Below are 21434 nucleotides of genomic sequence, written 5' to 3' on the forward strand. Positions count from 1 at the left end.
AAGGTGGCCACTTTCAAGAGTTCTACAGAAATGAAATACCGTGAAAGGCAAGAGGTCCCAAAGCAGAGGTCGGCGGGCCGAACACGCCACGGCTGCCAGCCAGGCCCCCACCCCCCCGCCCCTGTGCGCCCCCGTGCGCCCCCGTGCGCCCCCGTGCGCCCCCTTCCTTCGCGCGGAGCTGCTGCGGCCCCTCTGCGGAACCGGCGGACCCAACCTCCTGGCTGCCGTCCAAGTCCAAGCGCGCAGGCTCGGCTCGGAGCTGGGGCCTCCCCGCCCCCCGCAGCCGCCCGGACTACTTCCTCCTACGGCCCGGGGGCCATTGTGAAATGTGGGGCGTCCCTCTCTCCCTCCGCAGTCTGTGCTCCGAAGGCCCCGGCCTCCCTTCCCCCAGGCCTCTTAAACTGTACCCTTAAAACCTGTTTTCAAAAAGTGGTTCAAAGCTTCACAGGTACTTTAGAGGCTGTTGGGAAAGGAAAGGTCGAAACTAAAAGGAGGGTCCTCGCGCGGTGCGACCCCGAGTGTCAGGGAGCAATGGGGCGGAGCAGCGGGGGATGGGGGCCCACGCGGGTCTCGGGTCTCGCCGGGTCTCTTCCGAAGGGTCGCAAGTGCCCGCAGGTGGGCGTCGCCGGGCTCGCTCCCCGCCCCCCACCCCCGCCCCCGTGCCAAGCCCGGGCCGGCGGCCCCGCGCCCGGAGAGGCCCGACTGCGCCCGGCTCGGCGCGCGGAGACCCAGCCTGGGCCGCGCGGAGCCGCCGCCCGAGGGAGCTGGGGCCGGGCGGGCAGGGTAGGGGCGCGGAGGAAAGTCCCCGGCGGGCGGGCGGGCGGGCCGGCGGGGCGGGGCCGGCAGGGAAGAGGCGGGCCGGGCCCAGCGCACCCAGGGCCGCCGCGGCGGCGACGTGAGCGGCTCAGCGGACCCCGTGCCGGGGCCGGGCCGCACCCTGAGCCGCCGCCGAGCCTGCAGTGCCGCGAGCCGGGGCCATGCGACCGCCTCCGCTGCCGCTGTGGCTGCCGCTGCTGCTGCATCTGGGCGCCGCGGCGCCCCCGGCAGGTAAGCGGGGCCTTGGTCGCCCGGGCCGCACGGAGGCGTCGCAGCAGCGGGTGGGGGTGCGCGAGGAGCCGGCTCGGATGGGGGTGCGCGAGGAGCCGGCTCGGATGGGGGTGCGCGAGGAGCCCGGACCGTGTGGGGGTGCGCGAGGAGCCGGATCGGATGGGGGTGCGCGAGGAGCCGGATCGGATGGGGGTGCGCGAGGAGCCGGATCGGATGGGGGTGCGCGAGGAGCCGGCTCGGATGGGGGTGCGCGAGGAGCCCGGACCGTTTGGGGGTGCGCGAGGAGCCCGGACCGTGTGGGGGTGCGTGAGGAGCCCGGACCGTTTGGGGGTGCGCGAGGAGCCGGCTCGGATGGGGGTGCGCGAGGAGCCGGATCGGATGGGGGTGCGCGAGGAGCCCGGACCGTTTGGGGGTGCGCGAGGAGCCGCAGCGGGTGGGGGTGCGCGAGGAGCCCAGACCGGTGTCCAGTGGACAGAGGGCCACTCCGGGCAGTCTCTGGGCAAGCAGCTGGCGGACCTCCCTCCCAGGGTCCCGGCCACGGCGACACCCCTCCAAAGACCGAGGTCACTCCCCGACCCTTCGCTCCCACCCCCGCGCCTCCGCACCCTTGAAACTGTGCCGCCGCCTCCCAACTTCTCGGAAGAGCCAAAGGGAGGACGGAAACGAAGGGTCGGGACAGGCCGCCCCCTCAGGCCTCATCGGGCCGAACTGAACAACGCCCCTGCCCCTTGCCCCCTGCCTGGCGTGACCTGCCCAGGAGCCGGAGTAGAAGCGGGGCCTAGGCCGGCCTCGCCGCTTCCTACCGGCCACCAGCCACCGGCGGTGACCTCGGATTGGGGTGTGTTAGACAGTGGGTGTGAAATCCAGATGGTCCCTTCCCAGGATCACATGGATGGGGACAAGACCAAAATACCCGGACCCCACTTGAGGTAGGGCAGCTGAACTAGACTTAATCCCAGCTCAGCTCCCATCCAGACAGCTCCTTACCTGAGCTCAGCCTCTTCTCGGACACTAACTGACCATTCTTAGGAGCTAAATATGAACAATTTTTTTTGAGTTTTTATGAATTATTTTATTTTGCAACAAGCCTTTGAGATAGGTGCTATAATTCCATGCTAATTGTGTGCTATACATCACACAAACAAGAAAAGTGAACCCTGGTAAATGATTAACAGATACTGAAATAGAATACAGTTTTTAAAATGAAATTGTGGGTATATAGTTGTAGTCATAAAAGTAAGTACACTAATCAAAAAGTATACATTAACAGCAAGTCCAAATGCGAAGATATTCTTCTGAATTCCATGTTTCACCGAGCGTCAGAAACCACCAATCTTTTCGTCCTTTTCTTGTACATTATTCTGTACCCACATTCTCTGCATCTGATGGGATCCCTCGATTTTATTTCCCTTTCTCTGTGACATTCTCCACCGATATATATTATTGGCTGCTGCTCTGGAGGTCGGACGTCCCCCTGGGTGTCCACTGGTAGACCGGAGCACCGGCAAAGCCCTCGCTCTGCGATCCCAAACGGACAGCCTCAACAATTTTAAGAAAAGAAAGGGACAGCTGTAGGTGGGAGAGCGTTCCGTGCGTGTGGGTTTGTGTTTTGCTGGGTTCTTTCCCACGGAGAGACTGGTGTCAGTGGTTGGTCAGCACGTACAAAATCTCAAAAATGTAGAGGTTGCAAAGGCTCCTCGATTCCAGAGCTCCTTGCTGAGAGGTGACTGTGGGGATGTGTGTCCCCAACTCTGGTTTTTCCCTGGGGGTGGGCTAGATGGGTTCGACCCAGCACTCCACCCCTCCCCAGCTCAAGTCTTGAGCGACCTGCATCCCCACCCTCCCTGGGCCTCCTTCAGATGAGGTTTGGATATTGGCAAAATGTTGATAATTACCCAAACTGAGTGATGGACAAGGGGCAGCACGTTATACTAGAGCTGCTACTGACTGGTGGTGGTCTGTGAACTGTTTGTGAGTCACCTGCTGAGCCCAGAGGTTGAGGAAGTACTGGGACGCTGCAGTCTGGCATTACAATGATTACAGAGTAAACCGGTAGCAGAAAAAAATTTCTATACTTTTCACAATTTACAAGTGTCCTTTAGTAATCATGAAATTGTTTTTATGGTCAGAGGGGGAAAAAAAAGAGTATTGGAAACAATTTTTTTAAGGAAACGTGATATCTTAGAGTTGTTTTAGGGATAACGTGTGTCAGATATGGGCCCTGACCCAGTCTGTAGTGATGCTTTAAGCGGTGGCCATTTGCTTTGGTTAGAAAACTAATGAACACCATCAAAGTGCAGTAAGGCAGTAGTTTAATTGACCAGAGCATTGCAATGCTTTGACTTGTAGCTGCTGCTTAATTTTCCGGGGGATTGGCCAGGTACGTGTGCCACGGAATTTTGTTACCATGGTTTGCTGCCTTGAACATAGAAAGCTTCTAATGTTCTTAGAAAGGCGGTAAACCTCATCCACATAAAAGCCATTGCAAATAAGTGTGTATCAAGTGACTCCCATTTGTCCATAATTCGTCCATAATTTCAACAGTTGGAACTACTAAGGAGCTGGGATGGGATGTTTTGGGCAAGCTCTGTAAATGATGGTAATAACTATGATTTATGGGCCGCTCTTCTAGGTCAGCCGGAGTCCTACCTGCTTTATATACATTGTCTTTCTTAATTTTTCCAACCATTCTTTTGAAGCAGTTGACAGCCCCATTTTCCTCCCAAAACACAAAACCATCCTTTTTAGGAAGAGACAAATGGTCTGCGGAAATAAGCCCATGCCCAGTATTCACTAGAGGGAGCAAATTCCTGGTTGTGGCTGAGGGTTCAGGGATTTTTTTTTTTTTTTTTTTACACTTCTCACTGCGGTGCTGGAGGTGGGCTCATTGATATTAATCATCATTGGTAGTCACATGACCCATTGATGTCAAGATCCTGAAGGGTCTTCGATTGTCAAGATTACATGATTAATTTTAATGATAATTGTACTTCATTTTATTATCTGTGTGGGACGTGTGTTCAGCTGTACTGGGAAGACCCAGGATAGCCTCTTAAACTGTGTAACGTCTCAAACAGCTGGACCCAGCATAGATCCGAGGTGCCGGTTGGGGCAGGAAGGCGGAACAGAAGCCGCTGTGGTTGTAGGTACAGAGGGCACACCTGCCACCTAACACCTAGCTGATCTCTTCTCACCACTAACAGTGTAGGAGTCATCGCCCCACAGACCAGGGTTAGAGTAGGGCGTTGACACCTACTTAGGGCTGTGAGCTTTTCTCTTTTTTTGTTGTTATGGTTAATCTTCACGTGAGGATATTTTTTCCCATTGATTTTCAGAGAGAGTGGAAGGGAGGGAGGAGGAGAGAGAGAGAGAAACATCGTTGTGAGAGAGACACATTGATTGGTCGTCTCCCACACCTGCCCCGACGGGCCGGGGATCGCACCCATGACCTTTCGTTGCCGGGGCCGTTGCCCTCACCACTGAACCACACCGGCCAGGGCTGTGCGCTCTCCTCTTGTGGGAGCTGGGGTATCATCGGAGCCCTGGTCCACCCGGAGACTGCCTTGGTTTCCAGCTGCCGCTGTAACAAACAGCCGCCGCCTTTGACGACGCGAATTCATCAGCTGGCAGTTTGGGGGCCCGGGGTCAGGCCCAGTCTCGCTGGGCTCAAGCCAAGGTGTGGGGAGGGACGCCTTCCTTTCTGGAGGTTCCCGGCCTTTTGTAGCTTCTAGAGAAACACTCATGTGGTGACATGAGTCCACCCAGCTATCCCAGGACAACCCCCCTATTTTTAGGTCTTCTGATTAGGAACTTAAATTTCATTACAACCTGATTCCCCTTTGCCATGAGCTTAATATAGCGGGCGAGCAAAGGTAGGTTTACGGCTGTTTGGATGGGAGGAGACATGCAGGTTATGGTGATTACAATAGCTTTATTCATTCAAAAGAACATCACTCAGCTGTAACCCTGCTTTTGCCCACCCTGTATGTTCACAGGGCACAGACGTCTTGGGGGTGCGCTAGTTTGTGTTCAACAGGGTCGGACCATTGAATACAGGGTGCGGCGCAGGGCCGGGTGGTCCCTAAAGGCAGGGTCTGGGGAGCGGGTGGCCCGCCCATCAGAACCCCTGAAGTAGCCCACCTTACGAGTCAGACCGAGCGGCGGTGTGTGGCTTGCCTCCCGTCTGATCTCGCGTGGCCCTCACCAGGCTGTGGGAGAGATCATTCCACTGCCCCCGCAGACACGGGCTCAGGGGCGGTCTTGGCAGAATCTCATGGCTGAGGTGACCAGATCAGGATTCCCACGGGAACCCTGTGTCCATAGATCCTGCCCTCTTCCCAGGTGGACAGCAGGTGCTATGGCCTAAGTATGTGACTCTAGAGCCATCCAGCTAAGTCTGCGGCCCAGGGTTGTCCACCCACAGCCTGCCCCAGCCTCTGAGACCAAAGGGAGGAAAGGCAGCCTGGGCTGCGTGGGTTCAAGGAGATGACCGGGCTGAGGGCACACGAAGCTGGCTCCGTTATCTCTGAGGGCGATCGGTGCCTACTCCTCAGACACGGGATAAAACAGCCCCCAGACCCGACAGCGCCAGCCGTGCTGGAACTCACAGCTGTGTCGGGGACACTGTGGGTGAGCTGTGCACGGCGACAGGAGGTGGCGGTCACGCGGCGATCACACCGTGCTCGGCGCTGCACAGATGCTCGCTCGTTTGGTCCCGCCACAACCCTTCGCCGCCACACTGCCGTCACCCCCACTTGACAGATGACACCAGTGAGGCACAGAGAGCTTGAACGACTGGCCCGAGCTCCCGCCAGGCGTGTGCGACTTTGAACCCAGGCGTCCGAGCTCTGGAGCCCACACTCCTAGCCACCGTGGCATAAACGAAGTGGGGACAGGGAGCCCGGGCCCTGGGCATGGCCTGTGGGAAGCAGCTGATAAGGTGGCACCTGAGATGCGGAACATGGCATGATGGGAAAGAAGGTTCCGGATGAAGGGAGATGCCGGGAGGGAGTATGTCCAGCATGTCCCAGAATCGAGGAGGCCACGCGGCCCGAGTGAGGGAGTGAGGTGCGGGGCAGTGATCTGAGACAGTCACGAATGAGACCCCCCCATGCTTTGCTGGGGACACAGCCCGAGACTTGTTTCTCCTCCGCCTGTGGTGAGACAGGGGATTCCCAGAAGCTCAACTCTCGGAGCCCGACGGCGGCCCCGTCTCCACCTCAGTCAGAATGGGAGTCGAAGGGTGTGGAGTGCCCCTCTGAAGACTGCAGCTGCCGCAAGGAGGCCTCTGGTCCCCGGCGGTTGGGGTGGGACCCTTCCTGCGCTGCGGGGCCCCTCGGGGCTTCCTGTCCTAGCGGAAAGTCTAGACAGGGAGACAGGCTTCGGGGGAAGGAGGAGGGCGAGGGGGTCCCTGCTGACTCCTCCCGGGATGGAGACGGACGGCAGAATAACGGTCCCCAGAGATGTCTACGTCCCGAGCCCCCGAGCCTGTGACTGTTACTTTACGTGGCAAACAGAACTCTGCAGATGTGGCCGTTAAGGATCCTGGCGTGGGGAGGTGACCCTGGATGTGGGCTGCGCGGGCCCAGTACTCACACGGGTGCTTGAACGAGGGGAGAGGGAGGCAGGCGAGCCTGTCGGGAGCTGGCGGCGCAGGACGGGGGGCCGAGGGCCGGGAGCAGCTCCTGGGAGCTGGAAGAGGGAAAGGGGCCGGTTCTCCCCCCGCCCACACCTTCGCCCAGGGAGACCAGTTTCAAACTTCTGACCTTTGGAACTGCGAGAGCATAAATCAGGGGTGGTGGTGGTGGTTTATCTCAGCATCGATAGGAAAGTCATAGAGGAAGTAAAAAGAGCTCCCAGAGATTCTCGGGGGGGCACTCGGCCCTGGGGCGCTGCAAGGCCCTCCCCAGAAACGGCTGCAGTGCTCAGCCCGTGTGTCTGCCCCGGCCCTGGCTCTCGGGAGGCCTGGTGTGAATTGGGACAAGTGTTGCTGGTTCAGTAGAGACCTGGGGTGAAATGAAGGTCAGCCCAAGTTCATAGCCTTGGAGACAATGTCGCGTACACAAGTGGGCCAGGGCCTCTTGGTGACAGTCTTTCAGAGGGCATGGCGGGCGGTCGGGACGCCAGTCTTCAGTATGGGATGCTTTACTGAGTGGGCTTGGGCTGTCCCGCATTGAACCTTTTCCCGGCGTGTCCTCCGGCACCTGGGCGTTTCTCCTTGATCCTCAGTCTCCATCCTGTCGTGATCAAGCTTGCTTTTTTGTTTTTTTTTATCCTCACCTGAGGACATTTTTCCATTTTTTTATTTTGTTGTTGTTCAGACAGTGGGAGGGAGAGAGAGAGAGAGAAACATCGACGTGAAAGGGACACATCGAGTGGCTGCCACCCACACGACCCAACCAGGGCCGGGGACAAACTGCAACCGAGGTACATACCCGTAGCGGGAGCCGAACCCGGGTCTCTCCGGACCGCAGGCCGACGCTCTAACCGCTGAGCCAAACCGGCCAGGGCTCGATCGAGCTTTCTTACGAGAGGACAGGTTCTGAGCTAGCCGTCTCCGGTCTGGTCCCAAAACGTCTCTGCCGGGGGGTCTCGAGCTTGTGTCTTGGAGGGGATTCCTCATGGTGGCTCCCTGGGGAGAGTCGTTCTCCATCGGTCATGAGGATGAGAACCACCCGCGAAGCGTGTGGAGATGCTCACTCCTGGTCTGGGGTGGGCCTGAGGGCCGGTGTCCCAGCGAGTGTGATGCTGGGGTCCTGGACGAACAGCAGCCCTGAGGGAGCCCAGAGGCCGGGGCTCACCCTGCCACCTGCCTTTGGGCTTTGCACGCCTGGTTCAGTGTGTGTCTGGTGACGGTGTCCCACACGCTACCTTAGTCTGGGGCTGATGCATGGCACGTGGCCAGGGGAGTCTGCCACTATTTACCCCTTGTCTCTGAAGAAGAAACTGAGGCCTGCCCAGGCACACACTCGCAGGAACGATGGGACAGGTGTGCCAGGCGGGCCAGACTCCAGAGCCCAGGGCCAGTTCATAAGAGCCGGCAGGTGGAAAGGCAGCCCCCCGCCCTCCATTCCTACGGACTGCGTCGACGGTGCCATCTTCAGTCACAGGTGGGGTGGGGGGACGTGCCAGGGAGCTCAGGTAATGCAGTTACGTACTTGGGCAACACCAGAGCTGTGCAGACGGTTTGGCCGCGTGCATTGCGGTATGTTTGTGACTGATTCGTCTCCTTTGCCCTCCCCGTCTCTCCCCTCCCCCGCTTCCCTTCTCCCATCCAGGTCCCTCTCAAGACCAGCTGCCTGCTCCTCAGAACCCGGAGATTTGGCTGTACAATGCCCAGCAGGTTCTGCGCTGGGGGCCGGTGTCCCTGAGCAACGAGACGAGGCCGGTGGCGTATCAGGTGCAGTTCACATTGTAAGCTGATGTTCCTTGGGGTCCTCGGTGGGACCCGTGGGGGGCTGGTGGGAGCCGTGGGGGGCTGGTGGGACCCGGGGGGGCTGGTGGGACCCGTGCGGGGCTTGCTACTGCTCTTGCAGGACTGCCGGCAAACCCATGAGAAGCACATCTGTCTCTGATACTTTTAAAATCAACAAGGACAAAGATTTCACAACTTCCCACACATCAGAGAACTCCGCTGCGTAACCACATGGCTTCTGAGTTGGGTGGAAGTTGATTCCCTTATTGGTTTCGGGAAATAGAAAGGAAACACCCAAATTGTCAGTTGTTCTTTGTTTACCTTATTCAACAAGTGAACGTTATTGGCTAAATCATTTTATTTTATTTTATTAGTTTTTTTTTTTTTATCCTCGCTCGAGGACTTTTTTCCATTTTTGTTCAGATAGAGTGGGAGGGAGAGAGAGAGAGACATCAATGTGAAAGGGATACATCGAGTGGCTGCCTCCCACAAGACCCCGACCAGGGCCAGGGATGAATCACAACTGAGGTGCGTGCCCTTGACCAGAATCGAACCTGCAACTCGGTGGTCCGCAGGCTGACGCTCTAACCGCTACGCCAAACTGGCCAGGGCTAAATCCTTTTATATTACTGAATAAACCAAAGTAGACAAAGTGGTAATGCCCACTGCTTGTGAAATATGGTTGTCTGCCCTGGCCTGTTTGGCTCAGTGGTTAGAGCGTCAGACGGTGGACCAAAGAGTCTCAGGTTCTATTCCGGTCAAGGGCATGGACCTCAGTTGCGGTTGGGTCCCCAGCCCTGGTCAGGGTCCTGCAGGAGGCAACCAGTCGATGTGCCTCTCTCATATGCATGTTTCTGTCTCTCTTTCTCTTTCTCTCTCTTCCTCCCACTCTGTCTGAAGATAAATGTAAAATATCCTTGGAGGAGGATTTTTTAAAAAAAGAATTTCACTGTGGTGACAGCAGAGAGCTGCAGACCCCGTGTCCTCCAAGAGCAGGGCTTTGCCACTATGCTCAGGTCAGGGCCAGAAGCTGGCCCTGCTTGGCAGTTAGTGACCATTGTATCCTAGAGCTCAGTGAGGTCTCAGTAGGGACGTCTCCACTGGCTTGTGACCAGCATTCCTTAACCCTGAACACAGAAGGACATCGGTGGGTTGACCAAGCGAGCGCTTGTAAATACTAGAAAGGCTGGCCTGGTTGGTGTGGCTCAGTGGTTGAGCGTCGTCCCATGGACCAAGGGGTCCTGGTTCAATTCCTGGTCGGGGCACATGCCCGGGTTGGGGGCTCATTCCCCAGTGGGGGGCATGTAGGAGGCAGCCGATCGATGTTTCTCTCACACCAGTGTTTCTCTCTTTCTCTCTCCCTTCCTCTCTCTCTAAAAAATCAGTAAAAATATATTTAAAAAAGAAAAAGAAACAAAGGATGGGGTGAATGTGAATGTCCATTTGGAAAAGTTATGGGGCCACTAAAAACTAAAACAGGCTGATTTTGTTTTTGTTTCCAGTTGCAAATATGATGGTGAGAAAGGGCTGTGCGTTTTTGGGTTTTTTTTTTTTAGATACTTTTACATGTTTGGGAGATATATATATATATATATTTTTTTTTCTTTTTTTCTTTATTGATTTGAGAGAGGAAGGAAGAGGGAGAGAGAGAACATTGATTGGCCTTGGTTGGTTTGGCTCAGCGGTAGAGCGTCGGCCTGGGGACCAATGAGTCTAGGGTTCGATTCCGGCCAAGGGCACGTACCTTGGTTGCAGTTTGTCCCCGGCCCTGGTCAGGGTCGTGCAGGAGGCAACCAGTCGATGTGTCTCTCTCACTTCGATCTTTCTCTCTCCCTCTCTTCCCCTCCCATTCTGTCTGAAGATAAATAGAAAAATATCCTCAGGAGAGGATTAAAAAAAGAGAGAGCTAGAAACACTGATGAGAGAGAACATCGATTGCCCACCTCCTGCATGCCCCCCACTGGGGATCGGGTCCAAAACCTGGCCATGTGCCCTGACCAGGAATCGAACTGGCGACCTCTTGGTGCAGGGTCCACGCTCAGCCACTGAGCCACATCGGCCTGGCATCCATGTTTGGGATATTTTAGTTCCATTAAGTACTTTAGTTTTGAGGCTTGTGGGGCGTCATTAAACATTACTATAATTGTGAGTGGAAACAACCCACGTGTCTATCAACAGCTGAACGGACAAGCAAAACATATTTCTGCGGTGGGATATTATTGGGCCATTATTGGGAGAGTGGGAGGGCTAACATACTGATACAAGCTGCAACATGTATCATGCTCGAAACCTTGCTAAGTGAAAGGAGCCAATTACAAAAGCCCGCACAGTGTGTGATCCCATGTACAGGAAATGTCCGGAACAGGCAAATCCAGAGAGACAGGGAGCAAACAGCGGTTGCTTCTGGGTGTCGGGCTTTCAGGGGGGTGATGAAGGTGTCCTAAGACTGACGGTGGCGATCGTCGCACAGTGCCGCTGCGTGGCGCTCTCGGGGGGTGACCTGCGTGGCGTGTGGACTACGGCGGATGCAGCTGCTTGCAGAGCCTCGGCTCGGAGGAAACGCTTTTGCACAAGGGGAGAGAGAATCCTGGAAACAAAGCCCTTTCTTTCCCCGCAGCCCCGCCAGCAGTACCTGGATGGACGTCAACGGAAGGAACTCGCCCATCATGGTGAACTGTTGGGGGATCCTGGCGACAGAGTGCGACTTCACCCCCGCCGGCCTCTCGCTGGACTTCCTGGGCTTCCCGATGCATTTCAACGTCTCTCTGCGCGTCCGCGCGGAGCTGGAGACGCGCACGTCTGCCTGGGTGGCAGCACCTTGGTTCCAGCACTACCGGAACGGTGAGAGCTCGGCCCCCCTGCCTCCGCCGCGCTCCCTCGTGTTCCCTTCCACCGGGCGGTGTCGGCTCCCTGCACCTCGGTTCTGCCTCTTACCCTGAGTAGCCAGCCAAGAGGTGGGTGTGTGGGCAACCCAAGTCCTGGCCGTGGACTTGCTTAGACCAGGGGCTGGCAAACTGCAGCCTGCTGGCCAGATCTGGCCCACCAGCCTGTTTTTGTAAATAAAGTTTTTTTTTTTTTTTTTTTTTTTTTTTTATCCTCACCCGAGGACATTTTTGCATTTTTTGTTCAGACAGAGCGGGAGAGAGAGAGAGGAAGAGAGAGAGAGAGAAACATCGATGTGAAGGGACACATCGAGTGGTTGCCACCCACACGACCGACCAGGGCCAGGGACAAACTGCAACCGAGGTACGTGCCCTTAGCGGGAACCGAACCCGGGTCTCTCCGGACCGCAGGCCGACGCTCCAACCACTGAGCCAAACCGGCCAGGGCTGTAAATAAAGTTTTATTGGAACGCAGCCACATCGTCTTCTCATGCACTGGCTGTGGGCGTTTTCACACCAGCCGGCAGGGTAGCTGCAGCGGGGTCCGGCCAGCCTGCAGGGCCTGGATTTTCTCCGGCCTCACTGAGGAGTTTGCTGACCTCCGTGCGGGCGGACGGCTAGCAGGGGCCGCCCTGATGGCCCTCCCGTTCTTGCCCTTCTTTTATGTTCAAGGAGGACTTTATTTCAGCCTTGAACAGTACCTGGCACAGAGTGGATACTCCATGAGTATTTGTTGAATGAGTGGATGGAATATGTGCCCCCGGCTTTGGAAGGGCGCTTATTAGGCTCCAGACCCCAGCTGTGCCCGCTGTCCCTTCGGGGTCTGTGGTTCATGGAAGCGCGTCCTCAGGACGCGAAGCTGCTGTGGACAGTCAGCCCCTCTGCGTCCTCAGTGCACGACAGAAGGCAGCCTGTGCCCGCGGCAGGCACGTTGGGTCATACCGGATCCAGGACCTCCTCGGCAGGGCCAGTCTCTGTGCTGACGTCGCAGCAGTGACAGCTGGCTCCCTGGCTCCATGCCACTCCGGTGGGCAAGCCACAGGGAAGTCTGCAGAGTGTGCTGCGGGGTGAGCGTCTGCCAGAGGGTTTTGGGAACGAGCTCGGCGTCATCTCATCTGGCTGGCGGCGGGCCAGCCCAGCCCTGTCCGTCTGGGTCTGCTCCTCACCGGGGCAGATGAGCTCGGGGGACACAGGCGCAGACCCCGCAGGGACTGGCGTGCAGACTGAATGCCTCGCCTCCCCCAGGGGACAGCGCGGAAGCTGAGAGCAGTCAGGCCACTGTCGTGAGCATGGCCACTCACACCGGTGTGACTGTGAGCAGCCTCTTGGAGCTCGGAGGACCCGGCCTGTACTCTGACCCGGGTTCCTCTGGTGAATTGTACAATGTAGATGCTTACTCGTTTATAGCGCATCATGAGTCACAGCCCTTGGCTGGCCTGGGAGCTCCATGAGAAGCCCTACCAGGCAGTCTTCGGTCCTCTCTCGGTGGGGTATTTCAGCACACTGCCACCGCAGCTGGGAGACGGATGGATTTAAAGGTCCGTGAACACCACTTTGGTTCATTCACATAGAAATGGTGTAACAAAACATCCGTGGTGGGTGAGGGCGAACGGTGTCAGCCAGGAGCCAGGGTGACCTCTGGTCAGGGTCAGCACGGCCCGACGGGGACACTGCCTTTCAGCTGGAATAACCTGAGGTCCTGGTCGGAAGCCGTGTCTGCACTTTGCTGAGCAAGGTGATCCTTGCCGCTGGGCGTGTCCTCTGGGGCTCCAGAGAGTTCTCTTGTGGAGCATGGTAAGAGGTATTGGCCTCTAAGCCAAGGAGGCTCCTTACCTGCCCAGTGTGAGTCTCGGCTCGTGCACCTGAGCGCTCTCCAGGGGGACCAGAGAGACCCCTTCTGGGCTGCCGTGGGGACTGTGGAGAGGACCCTACCTGCCTGAAGGCAGAGGCCCCGGGTGCCGCACTGTGTGCCGCAGCGCGAATACACTATGTGTGTGTGTATTTACCTATTTTTTGTTTTTGTTTCTGATTCTATTTCAGTGACCATTGGGCCTCCAGAAAACATCGTGGTGACCCCAGGAAAAGGCTCCCTGTTCATCACGTTGTCCCCTCCCTTCAACATCAGCGCACCCTCCCCGGTCACATTTTCATATTATGTCCATTACTGGGAAAATCCAGGAAACCCACAGGCAAGAGCATTTATTTGTTTTAATTTTTAATTTTCTTTTCTTGGAGTTTCTGACATAGGAAAACAAAGTAGATTTAAAATGGACAAGGAGCCCTGGCCGGTGTGGGTCAGTGGTTAGAGTGCTGGCCCATGGACCGATGAGTGGTGGGTTTGATTCCGGCCAAGGGCACGTACCTCAGTTGCGGTTCGTCTGGCCCTGGTCGGGGTCATGCAGGAGGCAATCAGTCGATGCGCTTCTGTCATATTGATGTTTCTCTCTCCCTTTCTCCCTCGAACTCCAGCTAATGATGAATAGAAAAACATCCTCGGGTGAGGATTAAATAAATAAATGGACAAGGAGCCCTGGCCTGTTTGGCTAGGTGGTTAGAGCGTTGGCCTGCACACTGAAGGGTCACAGGTTCAATTCCCTGTCAAGGGCACGTACTTGGGTGCAGGTTTGATACCCATCGTGCCCCCCGCCCCCATCGGGGCATGTTTGGGAGGCGGGAGGCAACCATTCAATGTGCCTCTCTCTCCCCCCACACCCTCCCTCCCTTCCACTCTCTCTTAAAACGCAAAAAAAGAGAAAAAGAAAGAAATTAATGGAAAAATATTTCTTGGTGAGGATTAAAAAAAAACTGGACTCGGAGAACCGGCTACCCCAGTGCAGCCGAGTGTCAGACCTGAGCTGGTTTGCGCCCCCTCTCCAGACCTGTTCTCGCCTCGCCCCGTCCTTTGAGGGCCCATCTGATGTCACCCCTTCCCGTCGCCTGGGGCCTGGACCTGGCGGCACGGTGCTCGTGCATCTCCGCCCGCCTAGAGCTTGGAGAAGGTTCCAGCGGGTCAGTCTCTGCAGCAGCATCGCCAGTGCCGTCGGCTCGACTGTCTAAACGCCTCCGTTTGCACCGCTCGCGAAGAGGGCTGTGTGGACGGATGGGCAGCCCCCTGGCAGGACAGAGTTCCAGGAAGAAGGGACAGTGGGTGCCCGAAGGCGAGGCCCCTGGAGAACTGTGGGCCTGTCAGATGCACGTGAGGGGCTGGGAAGGGGCTTCGGGGACCGAAGAGGGCAGACCGAGGGCCTGGGCAGCCCTGGGCCGCGCAGGACGGAAGGGCGGCTCAGTTCCTGGCTGGCCACGCTGCATTTCACGAGGTTTCATTATCTGTGTAGACGTCAAGATTTCCACATTTCGACATCATCCTAATTTTTATAGTAATCACAAGAGCTTATGTTTATCAAGAGCTTTCTTCGTGTCAGGCACTGGGCAGGCATCTTAAACACATCATCTCATTTAATCTTTCCACCAACCTGTGACGCGGAGAGAGAGAGAGAGAGAGAGAGAGGCGCGTGGTCAGGGAGCTGCCCGGGGTCAGCAGCTGCCAGCTAGCAGGACACCTCGCCGCGGGGTCCCAGCTCTACTCTGCTTTTCTCCCATGTCATTTATACGCGCACCTTCTCGTCATTGCTTCGTGGCGAGTCTGAGGTCACCGGGGAGGCGAGCTCACTGAAGAACAACAGGGTGTCGGCATACAGGGAAGAAGGAGTCCTAGCTTCCCCACATCTGAGGCCAAGAGCCAGTCACCTGGAGTACGGAGAGTCTCGGAAGACCCCGCAGTGAGGTGGCTGCCCCGTGCATGCACTTCAGAAGGGGTGCTGGGAATGGGGGAGTAGGCTGGGCGCTCTGACCACATTTATCCCCACCATTTAGTTGGTTTCCTGCCCCAGCGTGTGTGCGCCGTGTCACGCAGCACCCTCCCAGGGGCCTGTCCTTGCGCGGAATCGGCGCCCAGAGGGCGAGCTGCTGCTGGTGCCGTGGAGCTGGGCAGGGCTGCCCAGTGCGGGGGGACCCGACCTCCGGGACCGGGAAGCCAGACTCGTGGAGTAGCGTGTCGCAGCCTCCACCTGCAGCCCGCTCGGCGTCGCTCAGCCATCTGGGCTCCGGTTTTCTCTTGTGCGGAATGAAACGGTTGAGTTGGAAGTTAGAATCCACGGGGCCCTACGCCCTTTCCTTCTTCCAACCAGCGCATCTAGACTTTGGACTTCCATGAACACAACACTCTGGAGCTGAAACGACTCCGAAGGCCACCAGTCTGCTCTCCGGTCCAGCCGCAAATCTGTGTCAGGGTCCCCAAGAGCAACCCCGAGATTGGCTCCAGGACCCGGCACCTGGCTGTGTTCCTGGCGATGATTTACAGAGAAAGGAAACAAAGCAAACTCAGCAAAGGGAAGAGGCAGATGGGCCCCGCCCAGAGGGAACGCGGCACAGGCTTTTCAGAATCCCGTCCCCATAGACACGCTGGACACATTTCATTCCTTGTCACCAGAGGTGCCCCGTGGGAAGTGCGGCCTGCCAGGGAAGCTCGTCAGCCTCGGGCCCCGGGGGGCAGTCCCGTAGGCCGCCTCTTCCAGGCAGGCACCAAACCTGCAGCCAGGGTGCTCTGCGCAGCAGCAGTGTCGGGGACAGTGAGGTTCATCCGAGGCACGACTGTTGCTCATTGAAAACTTTTCTCAAAACTCCAGACAGCCTGCAGGGAAGCGAGTGTCGACAAGAGCTCTGTCCGTACAACACCTTCTCGGTTAAGGGGTGGCGGGATGCTCGGAAGCCCAGGTCCCCGAGTCCGGCCGGGGCCAGCCGGGCCGCAGCAGCCTGCCTTCCTGGGGACGGCGGTGGCGCCGGAATGTGAGCTCCCTGCAGTCTGATTCTGCGTCTGAGAAACCGGCCGGCTGCTGAAATAAAGCCTGCAGGGGCTCCGTCCCCAAGGCTGCCTCGCGGCATCGCGGGCTCTGCGTCTCCCCTCTCCCAGGCAGGCCGTGGGCATGAAGAGGAAGAAAATAACATTAACAGTCACCTGTAATCCTGCCATTCATAAATGACACAATTACTTTGTATCTTCTTAAATACAATCGGGTTCTGTGTATCAGTCAACACGTAGCAGCTCCGTCTGTCCACGTGACTGAGTGTAGGTTACACCACCGTCTCAGATGGCTACAGTGTAGTCCACTGTACCCCAAAACAAGAAAGCAGTCTGCTACAGGAAGACCGCTATTGCCATGCTGTGGTCCCGCGTTTTTTTGGTTCCGGTGGAACATGACAGCTTCGTCCAGGACGAGAGGGAGAAGCTGCTGACAAGTGACAGGTGTGGAGAGGAGCCGGAACCCCCTGAGAATGGGGGATCCAGCTGTTGACCGATGACCGAAACTGTAAGAGGAATCAGCAGAGCGAAGTTCAAACTGGAAGCAGCTTGGCAGCTAAAGGCACGTTGTTCCCTAGAATGCTCTTTTCTCTCTTGACTCACTTGAAGTATCTAGATTAGATTAACCACGAACTATAAAATGTTCATTTTAAAGGAGAAAATTTTGCACAGCCGGAGTGGCTCAGTGGGTGAGCGTGGACCCTGCACCAAGAGGTCGCCGGTTCGAGTCCCAGTCAGGGCACATGCCCAGGTTGTGGGCCCATCCCCAGTGGGGGGCGTGCAGGAGGCAGCCAACCGATGTTCTCTCTCATCGATGTTTCCATCTCTCTCCCCCTCTCCCTTCCTCTCGCTCTAAAGTCAATAAGGAAAACAAAGTGTTAAAGAGAAAAAGTCCTGGTAGAGATGGCTCGGCGCCCAGCTTCGGACCGTCCGCTGCTGCAGTGGGGTTCGAGGGGTTCGAGGGGCCCTCGCAGCCAGGGCACAGCCCGTGCGGCCGGCACAGTGCATCCGCTGGGCCAGGGCCCCTGGTGACAGCACCTCCTGGCTCTGCTGTCGTGCTCACTGTGAAGTTGGGGAAACACTGAAAAGGGGGAAGGGGTGCCCGGATCTGCGGGGTCATTTACATGTGGCCGTTTGTGTTTTCTACGTAGGTCAAAGGCCCCATCCATAGCAACTTGATTGTGTTGAAGGATTTAAAACCCTTAACAGTGTACTGTTTACAAGTCAGGGCAGAACTGTTTTGGAAATTACAGAACATCGCTAGACCCGGGCATTTAAGCAACGAAACTTGTCACAAAACAGAAGCGGACGGTAAGACATTTCTTCTTCTTGTGCCCTTTCTGAGCTGGGAAGAGAGTACCCCTAAGACAGTGAACGTGGGAACACCTACTAGGTGAACGGGGACAGGAGTGGGGAGACCCAGAGGGAAGGTGCGAGCAGAGCTGTGCTGGCCTCTCCAGCAGCCAGAGCTGCCACGCAGGGGCGCTGGCTTTGTACCTGCCGGGTCGCCTCACTACCCCTGATGGAGCATCTGGGGCTGCAGGGGGCCCGAATCTGTCCTTTTCACTGGGACAGGAACCCTGTTGAAGCAGCCGGCAGAAGAAAATGCCCCAGTGTTTGTGTCATGCAGGTCTGGCCCTGTGGCTCACTTGATGTCTTCTCTTTAGCCTCCACCAGGTTCCAACAAGGCATCCTGATCGCTGTGGCGACCTTTCTGTCCCTGGCAGGGGTGGCAGGGAGCTGCCTCTTCGTGATCCTGAAGTACAGAGGCCTGATTAAGCACTGGTTTCACACGCCCCCAGGCATCCCAGTGCAAATAGAAGAGGTATGTGTGCGCATATCGGAGTGGGCGGCCTGTCCACAGCCCTTGGAGCACCTCGAGGGACGGCAGTGGGCAAAGCCAGGGACAGATATTTGAGTTTCAAAGGTGTGGGGTTCTCTATACATCATGTGCGTGGCAGCCTTATTCACGACAGCCGAAAGACTGCGGCAGCCCAGTGTCTGCCGGAGGATAAGCGGACAAAAAATGTGATGTACACATGCGTGTGATGGAATATTACTCAGCCTTGAAAAGGAAGGAGAGTCTCACACCTACTAGAGCGTGGGTTAAACCTTGAGGACACTGTGCTAGGTGAGATAAGCCAGTCACAAAAAGACAAAAACCAGGTGACTCTGCCAACAGGAGGTACTTCGAGTGTCCGGCTGGTAGAGACCGTGGAGAAGGGAGGTTGCCAGGTCTGGAGGAGGGACCTGGGGAGTTAGCTGTTAATGGGGACAGGGTTTCACTTTTACAGAATGAAAGTTCTGGAGGCAGAGGCTAGCAGGGGTTGGACAACAATAACAGTATACTTTACACTGTCAACTAGATGCTTAAAATGGCTACAGTGATCACTTTTATGTTAGTGTATATTAGCACAATTTAAATTTTTTTAAAATATATTTTTATTGATTTTCAGAGAGAGAGGAAGGGGGAGGGAGAGAGAGAGAAACATCGATGAGAGAGAGAACATCGATTGGCCGCCTCCTGCACGCTTCCTGCTGGGGATTGAGCCCAAAACCCAGGCATGTGCACTGGGGAATCACACTGGCGACCCCTTGGGACTGTGCTCAACCAACCAAGCCACACCAGCAGGGCTAAAAAATATTTTTTAATGGCACGAGGTTGGCCAAAACGGCGATCTGGCCAAGAGGCTGGCAGCAGGAGGGTCTCTGTCCGGGCAGCACGGCGGTCCTGTGCCTTTTGGAGAACGTGAGGGTGAGCCCGGCGGGAGATGCGGAGGCAGCAGGGCCAGAAGGCAAGCGCGTGCGCCTTGGGGCGGACCGTGCGCTCCGGAGTCTTCTAGAGTCGGTGCAGCCAGAACTCGAATGCGAGGCTTTGCACACCAGGGCTCAGAGGGAAGTCTTTGCTTCCGGACAGTTATTATTCTTCGGTAAAGTGGGGGTGAAGTTGATGCCCCGTTTCCTGGGAAACAGTCTCACTCTGTTATCTGGTCTCAGCCTGTTATATCTGGAACGAACGGACGCTCCATAAGGCCCGAGGCTGTGCTGCAGCCCGGCCCCCAGGAGCTGCGCTCACGTGGTCCCTCCCCGTCCTGAGTGTTCCAGGTGCCCGGCCTCAGCCAGACTGCACATGCCGGTCCCGACCCAGCCTCTCAGCGAGAGGTCTGAGAGTCAAACTCACGGAAGTGGAGAGGAGAATGGCGGTTGCCAGGGGCCGGGAGGGGAGCGGGCAGCTGCCGTTGGGGTCTGGAGGATGAGTGAGCTCCAGACCTCCGTGCAGCATGAGTGTAGTGAGTACTGCACACTTCAGTCTTGTTAGGAGGGTAGAACTCACATTGTGTTCTTACCACAGACACAAACAGCAGTGAGCCCTCAAAACTTCCTGGCGGAGCCTGGCTGGTGGGCTCAGTGCTTGAGCATCATCCCGGCACCAGGAGGTTGCTGGTTCCATTCCCAGTCAGGGCACGTGCCTGGGTTTGGGGCTCAGTCCCCAGAACGGGTGTGCAGGAGGCGGCCCATAGATGATGTTTCTCTCTCTACCTCTCCCTTCCTCTCTCTCTCCAAAATCACTAAAAAAAAAAAAAAAAAAAAAATTAAAAAAATATATTTAAAAAAAATCTTCCATGGTTGATGCTGCCACAAATAAGGGCTCCTGAGGGTCTCAGAGTGGGATTGTGCTCACACCCCTCCCACAGCGCCCCACCTGGTCAGGGAGCGCACTGCAGGCTCCTCGGGCTGGGAGCTAAAACCCAAAGTCTTTAGGTTCACGTTCCCGGGAGAGTGAGAAGCATCGATCAGAGGCCACCGAGGTCACATGAATGTAACCAGTCCTGTCTCACTGACGTTTCTGAGGTGCCCGGGGTCACCAGCCCTTCCCTCCAGTCGGTGGCTATAGTGCCCGTGTCCCACAGCCAGGCACTGGCTTCCCGGTAACTCGGTGGACGCGAGGCCGAGCCTGAAGCAGAGGCAGGCGGGGAAGGGACAGTTTGCTGCTGACAGGTGTCACTTTACATTGAGAACCGTGGCTCTCCTCATGGCCCCACCAACCCCCGGCTGGCAGCCAGCGAGTTTGCTCTCTGTCCCCCTTGGCACTGACCGAGAGGTCCCCTACCCCTCCGCTGAGCGCTAGAACTGGAGCCTCTTAGGACGAGTGATCACAAGCCTGCGCCCATTTCCGCAGGGCAGGGCCCCTCTGTCACCGTCCGCGTGTGGCCGTGGCTGGGCCTTGGCGCATGTCAGTGAGGCGGCAGGCCGGGCGGTGGGCAGGTCGCAGAGGTCGTGTCCTTGGTGGGCACAAGGGGAAGTTGTACCTGAATAGAACGTGATGGTGCCGGCTAAAACCGAGTCCGAGGCTGGTACTTGGAACGGAAGCTAATCACGGTGTTGCTTTTCCACCTGTCCAAGTATTTGAAGGACCCGGCTCAGCCCATCTTGGAGGCCCTGGACGACAGCTCGCCAAAGGAAGACCCCTGGGACTCCGTGTCCGTCATTTTGTGTCCAGAGAAGGAGTAGGCGATGCTCTTCAAAGCACTTGGAACCAAAGCACTGGCCTGTCTCCAGCCTGCGGGGCAGGACTTGGAGCGGCGACGCCGCTGTCCCGTCCGGACTTCGGAGCGGCTCCGTGTTCCCACTGCGGACAGGGCCGCCGTGCCTGGGGAGAGGCGGGCTTCGTGGGGGAGACAAGCTTCTTTCTTTACGAACTTTCTAATTACATGATTTCAAGAATGATCCTACAGACTTATCCCTGAAAAAGGATGGTTTTTCTTAAACACTAAAAGGGCATATAATTACCTGTTAGCAGAAGGCTCCAGCACACCTGGTTGTGTTCATCCAGGGTCCCCTCTGTGACTCTGACAAGGGAGCCGAGGCCCCTTGGGCAGGCCACGTGGCCTGTCCCTGCCTGTCCCCACCAGGGACACTGAGCAACCCTTCACATTCAGTCTCCCTGCCAAAAACGTGATTAATGCTGTAAATATTTTCCTAGTAACTTAACAGGTTTTTTTTCAGACTGGAAATAAAAGACTAACTTTTTAAAAAGGGTATCTGAGGTTTTTCTTCTCCACTTTGTCTTCTTATTTTGGCTTATATTCTGCAAAGTTTCGTGTTTTTAAAATTAATATATTTAAACTTTTGTTTTCTTAAATAACATTCCATAGAGCTACTGAGGCCTTGTGGTCACTCAGCAAGAGCTTCCTACATGGGTTGCTTGATTCCTTGAAGAAGTGTAAAGGGG

The 21434-nt window shown here is 56.5% G+C and overlaps 2 protein-coding genes across 3 annotated transcripts; one reads left to right on the forward strand and one right to left on the reverse strand.

Moving 5' to 3' along the window:
- Positions 1-338: 338 nt before the first annotated feature.
- On the forward strand, positions 339-21234 carry IFNGR2 (interferon gamma receptor 2). 2 transcript variants are annotated; one of them, XM_036242796.1, is made up of 7 exons: positions 339-615; positions 8325-8460; positions 11079-11302; positions 13384-13532; positions 17353-17512; positions 17869-18026; positions 20606-21234. In XM_036242796.1, the coding sequence occupies exons 1-7, from the start codon at positions 552-554 to the stop codon at positions 20711-20713; spliced, it is 999 nt and encodes a 332-aa protein (XP_036098689.1). In that variant the 5' UTR covers positions 339-551; the 3' UTR covers positions 20714-21234. The 2 variants fall into 2 exon arrangements, with proteins under 2 accessions (XP_036098689.1, XP_036098688.1); XM_036242795.1 differs by lacking the exon at positions 339-615 and adding an exon at positions 977-1047.
- On the reverse strand, positions 2219-8247 carry LOC118617104 (DNA-directed RNA polymerases I, II, and III subunit RPABC4-like). The gene is made up of 2 exons (XM_036242708.1): positions 8205-8247; positions 2219-2532 (listed from the first exon to the last, which is right to left on the reverse strand). The coding sequence occupies exons 1-2, from the start codon at positions 8245-8247 to the stop codon at positions 2357-2359; spliced, it is 219 nt and encodes a 72-aa protein (XP_036098601.1). The 3' UTR covers positions 2219-2356.
- Positions 21235-21434: the final 200 nt, after the last annotated feature.

The sequence above is a fragment of the Molossus molossus genome, unplaced genomic scaffold, assembly GCF_014108415.1.
Source record: "Molossus molossus isolate mMolMol1 unplaced genomic scaffold, mMolMol1.p scaffold_m16_p_5, whole genome shotgun sequence".
NCBI lineage: Eukaryota > Metazoa > Chordata > Mammalia > Chiroptera > Molossidae > Molossus > Molossus molossus.

What these genes read in the sequence shown, in the direction of transcription:
- LOC118617104 (XM_036242708.1), bottom strand. Translation starts at nt 8,247, where the DNA reads ATGCACGCGGCCAAACCGTCTGCACAGCTCTGGTGTTGCCCAA. An exon ending in ACAGCTCTGGTGTTGCCCAA is followed by an intron (nt 2,533 to 8,204) that starts GTACGTAACTGC and finishes CCGGTCTACCAG; the next exon opens with TGGACACCCAGGGGGACGTC.
- IFNGR2 (XM_036242795.1), top strand. Translation starts at nt 978, where the DNA reads ATGCGACCGCCTCCGCTGCCGCTGTGGCTGCCGCTGCTGCTGCATCTG. An exon ending in CGCCGCGGCGCCCCCGGCAG is followed by an intron (nt 1,048 to 8,324) that starts GTAAGCGGGGCC and finishes TCTCCCATCCAG; the next exon opens with GTCCCTCTCAAGACCAGCTG. An exon ending in TATCAGGTGCAGTTCACATT is followed by an intron (nt 8,461 to 11,078) that starts GTAAGCTGATGT and finishes CTTTCCCCGCAG; the next exon opens with CCCCGCCAGCAGTACCTGGA.